At 44.4% G+C, this 14,934-nt stretch overlaps 1 protein-coding gene across 3 annotated transcripts in view; it reads left to right on the top strand.

Annotated features, from left to right (window-relative positions):
• Nucleotides 1-5,561: 5,561 nt before the first annotated feature.
• The window catches only part of LOC115118634 (uncharacterized), a 31,808-nt gene continuing 22,435 nt past the window's right edge, over nucleotides 5,562-14,934 (top strand). For 2 of the 3 annotated variants that reach the window (XM_065024914.1, XM_065024915.1), the window contains exons 1-7: nucleotides 5,562-5,720; nucleotides 7,877-8,128; nucleotides 8,312-8,431; nucleotides 8,533-8,586; nucleotides 8,771-8,850; nucleotides 9,017-9,110; nucleotides 9,561-9,632. In XM_065024914.1, the coding sequence (XP_064880986.1) occupies nucleotides 5,675-5,720; nucleotides 7,877-8,128; nucleotides 8,312-8,431; nucleotides 8,533-8,586; nucleotides 8,771-8,850; nucleotides 9,017-9,110; nucleotides 9,561-9,632 (718 nt within the window). In that variant the 5' untranslated portion in view covers nucleotides 5,562-5,674. The remainder of the gene's footprint in view (nucleotides 5,721-7,876; nucleotides 8,129-8,311; nucleotides 8,432-8,532; nucleotides 8,587-8,770; nucleotides 8,851-9,016; nucleotides 9,111-9,560; nucleotides 9,633-14,934) is intronic. The other variant, XM_065024913.1, reaches the window with a different exon arrangement.

Below are 14,934 nucleotides of genomic sequence, written 5' to 3' on the forward strand. Positions count from 1 at the left end.
AAGCCCACAGAGAAGGAATCAATTACATGATGATTTAATCAATGGAGGAAAGCGCGAAAGCAGTAAATTTAGTTTACAAAAAGGCTGGTCAATAACTCAATTCAACTGTGCAGTGGAGGCAGCTGTTGGGGTGGGTTTAGGAGGGGGGAGGAGTTGGGGGTAGAGGGAGGGGGAGTGTGTGTGTGTGTGTGTGTGTGTGTGTGTGTGTGTGTGTGTGTGTGTGTGTGTGTGTGTGTGTGTGTGTGTGTGTGTGTGTGTGTGTGCGGGGGGGCGTTCTGGCAGGGACGGAGATGGGCACAGTTTTAATTAGTTCTGTATTGGAAGTGGAACAGTGGGAGCGTTGTGGAGCGGGACGGAACAGCTGCAGCGGGGTGCAGGGATCGCTTGCTGGCCGACTGGCTAGAAGTCTGGCTGGTTTCTCCCTCCCTCCATCCCTCCATCCATCCCTCCTCTCCTTCTCTGCTGTGCCAGCTCAGGTGTCTGTGTCTGCCTGGGGAGCGCTGGGTGGCACGGTTGTGTGGCTTTGCGTTGGTTGGCAGCGGGTGGGTAAAGGCCTGGAGCTGGGGGCGGTGTGGGGGAATGTATGAAAGGGCTGGTGGCTCGCTGGGCAGGCTGCCCCGAGGGGATCACTGTATGAGAGAGGCTGGGAGCCAAGGGCCTGTCACCGGCCAGCCAGCCCGGCACTCTGCCCTGCTCTTACAGGGCCAGGGCCCAGGGGCCGACACAGACAGGGAGACTACAGTGCATTCGGAAAGTATTCAGACCCCTTCCCTTTTTCCACATTTTGTTACGTTACAGCCTGATTCTAAAATTGATTAAATAAAACATTTTCCTCATCAATCTACACACAATACCCTATAATGACAAAGCGAAATAAGTTTTTTTGAATTTTTCCAAATGTATTTCAAGTAAAAAAAACAGAAATACCTTATTTACGTAAGTATTCAGACCCTTTGCTATGAGACTCGAAATTGAGCTCAGGTGCATCCAATTTCCAATGATCATCCTTGAGATGTTTCTACAACTTGATTGCAGTCCACCTGTGGTAAATTCAATTGATTGGACATGATTTGGAAAGGCACACATCTGTCCATATAAGATCTCACAGTTGACAGTGCATGTCAGAGCAAAAACCAAACCATGAGGTCGAAGGAATTGTCCATAGAGCTCCAAGACAGGATTGTAGAGTGGCCAGAAGGACTTCAGTAAAATGCACATGACATTCTCTTTGAGTTTGCCAAAAGGCACCTAAAGGACTCTCAGACCTTGAGAAACAAAATTCTCTGGTCTGATGAAATCAAGATTAAGCTCTTTTGCCTGAATGCCAAGCGTCACGTTTGAAGGAAACCTGGCACCATCCCTACGCTAAAGCATGGTGGTGGCAGCGTCAAGCTGTGGGGATGTTTTTCAGCGGCATGGACTGGGAGACTAGTCAGGATCAAGGGAAAGATGAACGGAGGAAAGTACAGAGAGATCCATGAAGAAAACCTACTCCAGAACGCTCAGGACCTCAGACTGGGTAAAGGTTCACCTTCCAACAGGACAACGACCCTACGATCACAGCCAAGACAACACAAGGGTGGCTTCGGGACAAGTCTTTGTCTTTGAGTGGCCCAGCCAGAGCCTGGACTTCAACCCGATCAAACATCTCTAGGACGAGACCTGAAAATAGCTGTGCTGCGATGCTCCCCATCCAACTAGACAGAGCTTGAGAGGATCTGCAGAGAAGAATGAGAGAAACTCCCCAAATACAGGTGTGCCGAGCTTGTAGCATCATACCCAAGAAGACATGAGGCTGTAATCGCTGCCAAAGGTGCTTCAACAAAGTACTGAGTAAAGGTTCTGCATAATTATGTCAAATGTGATATTTCAGGTATTTGAATTTTTTTGCAAACATTTCTGAAACCTGTTTTTGCTTTGTCATTATGGGGTATTGTGTGTAGATTGATGAGGGGGAAAATCAATTTAATCCATTTTAGAATAAGGCTGTAAAGTGGAAAAAGTCAAGGGGTCTGAATACTCATGAATGTTGTTCTGGAGGCAGCTCTGCAGATTGGTCACTATCTGGCGCAGCCACAAAGTCATGGCATCTGATTTTAAACCGAACCTTAACCACACTGCTAACCTTAATGCCTAACCTTATCCTTAAATGAAGACCAAAAGGCATATTTTTGTTTTCACAATGTAGCCAATTTTGACTTTGCAGCTGGCCTATCTAGCGGATATCGCTAAATTCTGTGTTCATCCCAATAAACGCCAATCTGCCACACACACACACACACGCACACTCCTTCACACTGCATTCCTCCACCCATCAAAGCGTTTCTATACACAGGCACAGCAACCTATTACATCTAGACACGTTTCGTTATTTTTTTATTCTGCCCTGTGTCGCTGTAGTTAGCCTATCAAAATATCATATCAAAGCCTATCAAAATATCATATCAAAGCCTATCAAAATATCATATCAAAGCCTATCAAAACATACATTTTTTTTATCTTTAAAATATTTCTGCATGACAAAAGAACATGAAAACTAAGCTTACAGTAATGAGCCCTAAAAGGTTAACTAGTATTGCTCCATGTTATAGCAACCAGGCCAAATAGAACCTCAACTTCCACTCAAGTCTAAACCCCAGGAACAACCCACAACCCGAGACCTCACCTCGACCTAACCACATAGCACCACACTCGCACTCCGGTCCAATGTTGAGATCTTATGAACCAATTGGTTAAGATATTATTTTACTTTAGGCCTCAACTCTATCTACTTTGGCTCCGTAGACATCAACACTGGCATGTACTGACTGTACGTTTAGCTTCATGAATTACTAGCACATTATTTGAGATTAAAAGGGTTTCTCAGAACGTTGGCTTGTTTTAATGGGGAAAGTGTAAATCATTTGGTGTAAATAAGTCCAACTTTCCGCCCAAAGGTACCAGCAGCGTCTGTCTCACTGTTGGGTCAGATGTTGCCAAGACACTCTCAAAAGCTCCATTGACAAAGCGTTTTGGATTTAGAGGAGAGAGCTGTGGTGATGGTTTTATTTGCCTATGATACAATGCTGACCTCTTGTGGATAAAAATAAAACCGGCATTCTGATCTCCAATCCAATCAAATCACATACACATGTTTAGCAGATGTTATTGCGGGTGAAGCGAAATGCTTGTGTTTCTAGCTCCAACAATGCAGTAATATCTAACAAGTAATATCTAACAATTTCACAACAATACACACAAATCTACAGTAAAGGAATTGAATTAAGAATATATAAACATTTGGACGAGCAATGTCAGAGCGGCATAGACTAAGATACAGTAGTATAGAATACAGTATATGATGGCCAGTCTGATGGCCTTGAGATAGAATATATTTTTCAGTCTCTCGGCCCCAGCATTGATGCACCTGTACTGACCTCGCCTTCTGGATGATAGCGGGGTGAACTGGCAGTGGCTCGGGTGGTTGTTGTCCTTGATTATCTTTTTGGCCTTCCTGTGACATCGGGTGCTGTACGTGTCCTGGAGGGCAGGTAGTTTGCCCCTAGTGATGCATTGGGTAGACCGCACCACCCTCTGGAGAGCCCTGAGGTTGTGGGGGGGGTGAAAATCAAAATATTATTTGTGCATCAGCGCATGTGACAAATAATATTTGATTTGATTGTATCTGACATTCACGCCCTGCATGCGGTTTTGCGCATGTGCTAGGTAATAGAAATGTCAGTGTTAACAATTATATTGCCTCAAATTTCAAGCAGTTGAAGGACCAATCGCATAGGATGTCACGCCCTGACCTTAGAGATCCTTTTTATGTCTCTATTTTGGTTTGGTCAGGGCGTGAGTTGGGGTGGGTATTCTATGTTTTGTGTTCTATGTTTTCTATTTCTGTGTGTTTGGCCGGGTGTGGTTCTCAATCAGAGGCAGCTGTCTATCGTTGTCTCTGATTGGGAGCTCTGCGCTCGAGACCGCCAGTGCGCCTCCACGGCCCTGTGTATCCGGTGCCTCGGCCAAGGAAGAGGCCTCCTGTATGTCTCCCCAGCCTGGTGAGTCCTGTGCTGCCCGCCTGTCCGGAGCTGCCGGAGTCGCCCTCCTGTCCGGAGCTGCCGGAGTCGCCCTCCTGTCCGGAGCTGCCGGAGTCGCCCTCCTGTCCGGAGCTGCCGGAGTCGCCCTCCTGTCCGGAGCTGCCAGTGTCGCCACCTAAGTGGGCCAAGCCTAAGGTGGACCGGGGTCCACGTCCCGCACCAGATCCGCCACCGCGGATAGATGCCCACCCAGACCCTCCCCTATAGGTTTAGGTTTTCCGCACCTTTGGGGGGGGTACTGTCATGCCCTGACCTTAGATCCTTTTTATGTCTCTATTTTGGTTTGGTCAGGGTGTGAGTTGGGGTGGCATTCTATGTTTTGTGTTCTATGTTTTTTATTTCTGTGTGTTTGGCCGGGTGTTGTTCTCAGAGGCAGCTGTCTATCGTTGTCTCTGATAACCATACTTAGGTAGCTTTCTGTTTTTGTGTCTGCACCAGACAGAACTGTTTCGTTTGTTCTCTTTGTTATTTCAGTGTTCAGTTCAAATAAAAGTATGGACACGTACCACGCTGCACCTTGGTCCTCTCCTTCCAACAGCTGTTACACAGGTAGACAATTTATTGTGTAAGTTAAAATTGTATTCAACATTCTGGCTTGTAAGGAACATGTCCATACCAATTGGTATCAAAGTATGATTTATTAGGCAACTGGAGAGGATGAGGAGTGTGCGAGAGGCCTTTAAATCCACTATCACTACACTCTTAGAAAAAAGGGTTCATCTGCTGTCCCCATAGGATAACCCTTTTTGGTTCCAAATGGGTTCTACCTGGAACAAAAAAGGGTTAATTCATGGGTTATCCTATGGGGACAGCTAAAGAACCCTTTTTAAATCAAATCAAATCAAATGTATTTATATAGCCCTTCGTACATCAGCTGATATCTCAGACAGCACCTTTTTTTCTGTGAGTACTGACTACTGCTATTGTAAGTAGATATTTAGTTATTTGTCCTTAAAAAGATTGCATGAGCTCCATCGTCGCTGTATGTGCCTGCTGTCTGTTGCCTTCAAAGGAAAGAACTGAGAGGTTACAAGGAAGTTATAAATGCAGCATGATGACTCAGATCAACAACAAGTATCTGTGGCAACCTGATAAAGACAGACATGACCCAATGCAGTCATAAGATGAGGTAAGATAAGGGTGTTGTAAGGGTACTGTATTACACACACACACACACCACAACACAACATCACACAACACACAACACAACACAACACACAAGCATCAGGAATCAAATCCAGCGTCCACTTTTAATGATGGAATCAAACATTAAATGTCTGGGGTTGGGTATGGGCAGAATCCTAGATGATAGAAAAGCATTACTCTGCTTTTGAGAGAATGTCTGAATTCTGGACCTGAAGGGGGGGGGGGTTAGTTTTGTATAAAAATGTGTCATTTCCCCCAGTACTTTTTGAGCAACGCTATTTCTCTATTATACATCCTGTGGCGGTGAATGTTCTCTGTGGCTTCATGGCCCAGCATCCTGAGAGGGATGCACTAGACTGCACTGCATTTCCTCACTCTGTTAGTGACACAGTCTACAGCAGGCTACTAGAGTAACAGGGAAAGAGAACTACACACAAGGGTTACTCAAAATGGACAAAATGCAGTTGACTTTTCCCTGTCTGACTGTCCTTTTGGGTAAGCTGGCTCTCTGCCTTTCTCTGTTTTTGTGACATTTACAGTATGTTTACATTTGAGTCATTTAGCAGACGCTCTTATCCAGGGCGACTTACAGGAGACGTGTTGATGTGCCCTTGTGCAAGAGCACGTCAACCTAGTCGGCTCGGTGATTCGAATCAGCGACCTTTCGTTTACTGTCAAAGTTATTTTTTTATCTTTAAAATAATAACAAAAATAGATTTCATTTTTTGGGGCCAAACACTCTTAACCACTAGATTACTTGATGAATTTTTATCTAGTATAACATTACTTTGATGTACTTTGCTTGTTTTTGTATAGTTAAGATCAAGTCTTTGATTATTTTGCACAGGTTATTGTACAAATACGAGATTGTTTTCTCAACCGGTTTTGTCAATTCAGTTTATCTGCCCAAAAAAGCTGCTGATGTAATCAATGCTCTATCTATAATATATATATATATATATATATATATACCTGTAATCTATGCAATGGTTTCTTCTCTCTATATTCTAGACAGTGTTGGGGAAGCTACTCTGATATTATAGTCTACCAAACTCCCAATTACTTTACATTGGAAGAAGATGAGCTACACTAAAGCTACCCTTACAGGGCTCTACGAGGAGCACGTGTGCACCTAAGTTGAAAAATGCAGGCGCACACAAATACATTTAGGAGCACAATGGAAGATATTTGAGATATTACATCCTTGATTTTTCTATTCCAGGTCTCACAGCAAAATAATTAGGTGCATATGCAAGTTAAAAGGTGGTGCTGTAGAGCCCTACCTCAAGGGAACTATAGTTTACTTGTTGTGGATCGGTGTCCCGTCTACGGGACAGTTGCTGCTCAATATGCATAATGTGCCTACAACGTCGTTTTAACTTAAAAAAAAAAAAAAGTAGTTCACTACATCGAAGCTACTTTGTGAAAATGATCATTTCAAAATAAAAAAATAAAAAAGAAAGGAGATTATTTCCTACTTCACCCATACTTCATTTTCTTATTGCAAAAACAAGTAGTGTGTAGTTCCAGTAGTTAGCTACACCACTACATGTCAACAAAGTAATGAACTACTGAAAACACTACCAAGATGTGAATTTAGTTAAACTACAGTACCACCAAGCTACAGCAAAATGTCATTAATAGGACCAGTTGAACTACATCAAATCAAATCAAATGTATTTATATAGCCCTTCGTACATCAGCTGATATCTCAAAGTGCTGTACAGAAACCCAGCCTAAAACCCCAAACAGCAAGCACTGCAGGTGTAGAAGCACAGTGGCTAGGAAAAACTCCCTAGAAAGGCCAAAACCTAGGAAGAAACCTAGAGAGGAACCAGGCTATGTGGGGTGGCCAGTCCTCTTCTGGCTGTGCCGGGTGGAGATTATAACAGAACATGGCCAAGATGTTCAAATGTTCATAAATGATCAGCATGGTCGAATAATAATAAGGCAGAACAGTTGAAACTGGAGCAGCAGCACAGTCAGGTGGACTGGGGACAGCAAGGAGTCATCATGTCAGGTAGTCCTGGGGCACGGTCCTAGGGCTCAGGTCCTCCGAGAGAGAGAAAGAAAGAGAGAATTAGAGAGAGCATATGTGGGGTGGCCAGTCCTCTTCTGGCTGTGCCGGGTGGAGATTATAACAGAACATGGCCAAGATGTTCAAAGAATAATAGTAAGGCAGAACAGTTGAAACTGGAGCAGCAGCATGGCCAGGTGGACTGGGGACAGCAAGGAGTCATCATGTCAGGTAGTCCTGGGGCACGGTCCTAGGGCTCAGGTCCTCCGAGAGAGAGAAAGAAAGAGAGAATTAGAGAGAGCATATGTGGGGTGGCCAGACCTCTTCTGGCTGTGCCGGGTGGAGATTATAACAGAACATGGCCAAGATGTTCAAATGTTCATAAATGACCAGCATGGTCGAATAATAATAAGGCAGAACAGTTGAAACTGGAGCAGCAGCACAGTCAGGTGGACTGGGGACAGCAAGGAGTCATCATGTCAGGTAGTCCTGGGGCATGGTCCTAGGGCTCAGGTCCTCCGAGAGAGAGAAAGAAAGAGAGAAGGAGAGAATTAGAGAACGCACACTTAGATTCACACATGTAGTTCACTACTCCCCAACACTGATTCTAAACCATACCCATGTCTTTTTCCAGGTCTCGTCCTGGCTTCTACCACCACAGCCCAGACACAGCCAGTCAATCCCACTGTAACCCAACCCACCTCAGCCTCCGACCCAGCCAACAACACAGCAACTCCAGGACATACCACGGTTGTAGACAACAATAATTTAACATTATCCGCCATAACCCCAAACCTTACTGATCTCATTTTTGATAACGTCCCTATAACCAATTCCACCGGGAGGCTTAACCACACGGTAACCACACCACTGAAGACCAGTTCAGGTAGGTTGGAGTTGCTGCTTTCACTGTATGGTCAGTTTATGGTCAGTGGTCGATACTGGAGACCCCTCAAGACCAGTCGATAAAGTCTCTGTCTCGAGGGGTCTAAGTCTTGGCTCCATCTCTGATCGATGCTAATTTCCTACCTGCTTTGGTGGAGGTAAAGTAACAGTCATTTTTCTCAAGATGCCTCTCCAGGACCGACAACCTGGCCCTCACCAATTGACGTCTCTACATCAAAGCCCCCAGCAGAGACCAGCAGCACAACTGCTAGCACTTCTGCTACTAGCACCACCGAGAATAGAAGTGAGTTGATCTCACCAGACTGAAGTGAATCCACTGTGAAGTGAATCCACTGTGAAGTGAATCCATCAGTACACAACTTTTATCTTCTCTTTAATCAAAAGGTTTGGCGGGAACTGCTCAACCAAAACCCTCTGCGAGAAAATCGCCCCACATTGGTAACATGATTGCATTTAAAAAATGTTAAAACTTGCCCAACGGTGTGTGTTCTGACACCAAATCTGAATTGGTTCTCATTTGTCAGACTAACCCACATTATAAATGACATCAACATTTAGGTCCAGAATGACATGGCCTTTTATCTTGTTGCTCAACAATTGATTGTTTTCTGCTTCTTGATAGGGTTGATCATCTTTCTTGTGCTCATCATCGCTGCCTGTGTGCTTGGAGCAGCATGCTTCTTTACAAAGAAGGCATCAAGGGTGAGTAAGGTATATGCTGTTTGTCCAGTTCAATTCTGTGATTTAATCCATTCTAACATTCTATGATATATCTTCAACAAACGCTAGCATTCAATGATTGTCTGTAGATGCCTGTCTGTTTTCTAGCCCGTTGAGGTGTGTGTGTTGTACCCTGTTGTGTTTCCAGAGGTACTCCGTAGATCTCCGAGACAGGCATGAGGATCTGCCTCTGAGTACTGCGGATCCCGATGCCGTGTTTGACAACTCCTCAACACAGAAGGGTGACAACATAGAATGACATAGAATATGTATAGAATAAAACATGCAGTATTATACATCTGTATGGATGAGAATACACTACATTCATTTACACTCTCCTCAATAACGATCATTTACTACACATTAATAGGGAAACTTAGACATCACCAAAACACTTCTGTAAATCTTGATTTAGATTTGATTCATCCCATGCTAACAGTGAAATGCTTACTTATGGGCCATTCCTAACAATGCAGAGAGAAAGAGAAACTGAACTACCCCAAAAAGAACAATGAGCATCTAGCTAATGTACATTAACTTGTGGTCAAACTGATAATACGTGTTAGACTAGCAGTAACCATTTTTTATTTAACCTTTATTTAACTAGGCAAGTCAGTTAACAACAAATTCTTGTTTACAATGCCGGCCTATAAACCATGGCTAACGCATGTTCTCTTTGATCACCACTCCAGGGATGGACACCTTTACCGCCGTGGATCTCAACATCACCGAGGTCCTGGTTAAGGGAAGTGAGGGAGAAAGAGGTGAGCTTGATGAAGCAATGGACAAGTGCATGTACTGTCCTCTCGTAGGGTCACTTTGCTGGGCCTATGACAATGTGCCCCCAAAAGAGAAACAATTCTCTATTGAGAATTCTATATTTGTAGTTTTTACGAGTTGAGTTATTGCACAGTGATCTGTCAAGTGTGACGTATTGTTTGGTTACTGGAATGGATTTTGTGTTCAGAGTGGATTTCCTCTTTTGCAACAGAGAAGAGAGAAGGAAGTCAATGTGTGCTGATAACTATACTGTACATTCATAGTTATCTACGTTTTAAAATGGCCAGAGTCACAGCTGAAATAATACATTTTTCAACTTCATTTTAAAACTTCATGATGTCTTGTGTGGGAATAGTGAGAACTTCAAAGAAAAGAGAAACCCACACACTGCTCTCGCCGGCTCTTGCTCATATCACTGTTTTTAGTCAAGTTTGATTCAAAACAGTGAATTGAGCACCGTGTGAGGTTTAGAGTCCCTAAGAGCTTACATTTACAGTCACGACCGAAATCATTGGCACCCTTGATAATGATCAAAAGAGTGTAAAACTGTGTAAAATAAATAATGCAAATACTTTTTAATTGTTTTATTTAACCTGGTAGGCCAGTTGAGAACAAGTTCTCATTTACAACTGCGACCTGGCCAATGTATGGGAACATTATATTACTAATACAACTGCTCACAGAAAAATTATTTGTTGAACAAGTAATAAAACAAATTTAAAAAAGATCAATATGATCAGCACCCCTAAAGATTCTTATAAAATAAAATCAAACAAAATTGAATCAGCAGTAACTTAGTATATATATTTTTTTATTCATCTCAGTTTAAAGGGGAACTCTGGTTTTGTTTTTCTTTAGTCCAATGTTGATACAGTCCCAAAATGCTTTGCATGTTAAGCAGTCAAGTTTTGAAGATATTTGTCCTGTTACACACATGTGTTTTCTTGCATATTACAACTCCCCCTAAAGCAAAGTGTCCCTGGCCACTTATTCATGGTGACACAAAATGCATCATTTAAAGAACTGTATTGTGGCCTTTCATGACTTCCTGTTTCACTGGGGTAAAAATTTGGTAACACACATGTAAAAATCCATTTGTCATCCATCACAATGGGGAAAAGGAAACTACTGGGCAACATTTACAAAGTTTAAAACCACTGAAACAGCGGTTAGCATGTCTAGTAGAAGACCTGAGTGTAACCTGTCCCCAATCACAGTGAGGAAGATGGTTAGGCAAAGAAAAGACCAAGGGTCATCGTTGGAGAATTACCGAACTTGGTTGCATCCTGGGGTCACCACCTGGGTGTCTGTAGTGCCTCCAGCACTGAGATGCAGTGCCTTAGACCGCTGCGCCACCTGGGAGCCCAAAGTTACAGTACATCTTTGCCAAAAACCTGATTGCTGCTACCAGGAGGCTGAAACTTGGCCGCAAGTGGATCTTCCAGCAAGAGAATGGACTCAAGAATACATCAAAATCCACAAAGAAATGGTTAGTTGGCCACAAAATAAAACATTTGTGGTAGCCATCCCATCTCCGGACTTTCAATCATTTTGATACCCATTTTTTAAATGATTACTTGTTCAACTAAATATTTTTTCTGTGAGCAGTTGTATTAATATAAAATAATACAATTTCCCCAAAATGTTGAACATACAATATACAGTGGGGCAAAACAGTATTTAGTCAGCCACCAATTGTGCAAGTTCTCCCACTTAAAAAAGATGAGAGAGGCCTGTAATTTTCATCATAGGTACACTTCAACTATGACAGACAAAATGAGAAGAAAAAAAATCCAGAAAATCACATTGTAGGATTTTTAATGAATTTATTTGCAAATTATGTTGGAAAATAAGTATTTGGTCACCTACAAACAAGCAAGATTTCTGGCTCTCACAGACCTGTAACTTCTTCTTTAAGAGGCTCCTCTGTCCTCCACTCGTTACCTGTATTAATGGCACCTGTTTGAACTTGTTATCAGTATAAAAGACACCTGTCCACAACCTCAAACAGTCACACTCCAAACTCCACTATGGCCAAGACCAAAGAGCTGTCAAAGGACACCAGAAACAAAATGGTAGACCTGCACCAGGCTGGGAAGACTGAATCTGCAATAGGTAAGCAGCTTGGTTTGAAGAAATCAACTGTGGGAGCAATTGTTAGGAAATGGAAGACATACAAGACCACCGATAATCTCCCTCGATCTGGGGCTCCACGCAAGATCTCACCCCGTGTGGTCAAAATGATCACAAGAACGGTGAGCAAAACCGCAGAACCACACGGGGGGACCTAGTGAATGACCTGCAGAGAGCTGGAACCAAAGTAACAAAGCCTACCATCAGGAACACACTACGCCGCCAGGGACTCAAATCCTGCAGTGCCAGACGTGTCCCCCTGCTTAAGTCAGTACATGTCCAGGCCCGTCTGAAGTTTGCTAGAGAGCATTTGGATGATCCAGATGAAACCAAAATATAACTTTTTGGTAAAAACTCAACTTGTCGTGTTTGGAGGACAAAGAATGCTGAGTTGCATCCAAAGAACACCATACCTACTGTGAAGCATGGGGGTGGAAACATCATGCTTTCGGGCTGTTTTTCTGCAAAGGGACCAGGACGACTGATCCGAGTAAAGGAAAGAATGAATGGGGCCATGTATTGTGAGATTTTGAGTGAAAACCTCCTTCCATCAGCAAGGGCATTGAAGATTAAATGTGGTTGGGTCTTTCAGCATGACAATGATCCCAAACACACTGCCCAGGCAACGAAGGAGCGGCTTCGTAAGAAGCATTTCAAAGTCCTGGAGTGGCCTAGCCAGTCTCCAGATCTCAACCCCATAGAAAATCTTTGGAGGGAGTTGAAAGTCCGTGTTGCCCAGCAACAGCCCCAAAACATTTACATTTACATTTAACATTTAAGTCATTTAGCAGACGCTCTTATCCAGAGCGACTTACAAATTGGTGCATTCACCTTATGACATCCAGTGGAGCAGCCACTTTACAATAGTGCATCTAAATCTTTTAAGGGGGGTGAGAAGGATTACTTTATCCTATCCTAGGTATTCCTTAAAGAGGTGGGGTTTCAGGTGTCTCCGGAAGGTGGTGATTGACTCCGCTGTCCTGGCGTCGTGAGGGAGTTTGTTCCACCATTGGGGGGCCAGAGCAGCGAACAGTTTTGACTGGGCTGAGCGGGAACTGTACTTCCTCAGTGGTAGGGAGGCGAGCAGGCCAGAGGTGGATGAACGCAGTGCCCTTGTTTGGGTGTAGGGCCTGATCAGAGCCTGGAGGTACTGAGGTGCCGTTCCCCTCACAGCTCCGTAGGCAAGCACCATGGTCTTGTAGCGGATGCGAGCTTCAACTGGAAGCCAGTGGAGAGAGCGGAGGAGCGGGGTGACGTGAGAGAACTTGGGAAGGTTGAACACCAGACGGGCTGCGGCGTTCTGGATGAGTTGTAGGGGTTTAATGGCACAGGCAGGAGCCCAGCCAACAGCGAGTTGCAGTAATCCAGACGGGAGATGACAAGTGCCTGGATTAGGACCTGCGCCGCTTCCTGTGTGAGGCAGGGTCGTACTCTGCGGATGTTGTAGAGCATGAACCAATAGGAACGGGCCACCGCCTTGATGTTAGTTGAGAACGACAGGGTGTTGTCCAGGATCACGCCAAGGTTCTTAGCGCTCTGGGAGGAGGACACAGTGGAGTTGTCAACCGTGATGGCGAGATCATGGAACGGGCAGTCCTTCCCCGGGAGGAAGAGCAGCTCCGTCTTGCCGAGGTTCAGCTTGAGGTGGTGATCCGTCATCCACACTGATATGTCTGCCAGACATGCAGAGATGCGATTCGCCACCTGGTCATCAGAAGGGGGAAAGGAGAAGATTAATTGTGTGTCGTCTGCATAGCAATGATAGGAGAGACCATGTGAGGTTATGACAGAGCCAAGTGACTTGGTGTATAGCGAGAATAGGTAGGACGCAATCCAAGCGTGGGCCGCGCCGGAGATGCCCAACTCGGAGAGGGTGGAGAGGAGGATCTGATGGTTCACAGTATCGAAGGCAGCCGATAGGTCTAGAAGGATGAGAGCAGAGGAGAGAGAGTTAGCTTTAGCAGTGCGGAGCGCCTCCGTGATACAGAGAAGAGCAGTCTCAGTTGAATGACTAGTCTTGAAACCTGACTGATTTGGATCAAGAAGGTCATTCTGAGAGAGATAGCGGGAGAGCTGGCCAAGGACGGCACGTTCAAGGGTTTTGGAGAGAAAAGAAAGAAGGGATACTGGTCTGTAGTTGTTGACATCGGAGGGATCGAGTGTAGGTTTTTTCAGAAGGGGTGCAACTCTCGCTCTCTTGAAGACGGAAGGGACGTAGCCAGCGGTCAGGGATGAGTTGATGAGCGAGGTGAGGTAAGGGAGAAGGTCTCCGGAAATGGTCTGAGAAGAGAGGAGGGGATAGGGTCAAGCGGACAGGTTGTTGGGCGGCCGGCCGTCACAAGACGTGAGATTTCATCTGGAGAGAGAGGGGAGAAAGAGGTCAGAGCACAGGGTAGGGCAGTGTGAGCAGAACCAGCGGTGTCGTTTGACTTAGCAAACGAGGATCGGATGTCGTCGACCTTCTTTTCAAAATGGTTGACGAAAACATCTGCAGAGAGGGAGGAGGGGGAGGGGGATTCAGGAGGGAGGAGAAGGTGGCAAAGCTTCCTAGGGTTAGAGGCAGATGCTTGGAATTTAGAGTGGTAGAAAGTGGCTTTAGCAGCAGCGACAGAAGAGGAAAATGTAGAGAGGAGGGAGTGAAAGGATGCCAGGTCCGCAGGGAGGCGAGTTTTCCTCCATTTCCGCTCGGCTGCCCGCTCACTGCTCTAGAGGAGATATGCATGGAGGAATGGGCTAAAATACCAGCAACAGTGTGTGAAAACCTTGTGAAGACTTACAGAAAACGTTTGACCTCTGTCATTGCCAACAAAGGGTACAAATTTTCTGGAGAAAAAAAATCTCATTTTGTCTGTCATAGTTGAAGTGTTACAGGCCTCTCATCTTTTTAAGTGGGAGAACTTGCACAATTAGTGGCTGACTAAATACTTTTTTGCCCCAATGTATCTCAGTATTTATGTTATTTATACAGTATTTTTTCTCATCTTTAGCAAGGGTGCCAATTTAGGTCATGACTATACATTGTTTAGATAAGAGCTTCCCCACTGGGCAGAACTGGTTGAATCAACATTGTTTCCAAGTAGAAAACTGATTGGATTTGAAAGAAGTCATCAATGTTAGGGATTTTTATATATTTTTTCTCCTTACTTTTTAACC

The sequence above is a fragment of the Oncorhynchus nerka genome, linkage group LG11 (assembly GCF_034236695.1).
Source record: "Oncorhynchus nerka isolate Pitt River linkage group LG11, Oner_Uvic_2.0, whole genome shotgun sequence".
NCBI classification, from domain to species: Eukaryota; Metazoa; Chordata; class Actinopteri; order Salmoniformes; family Salmonidae; genus Oncorhynchus; species Oncorhynchus nerka.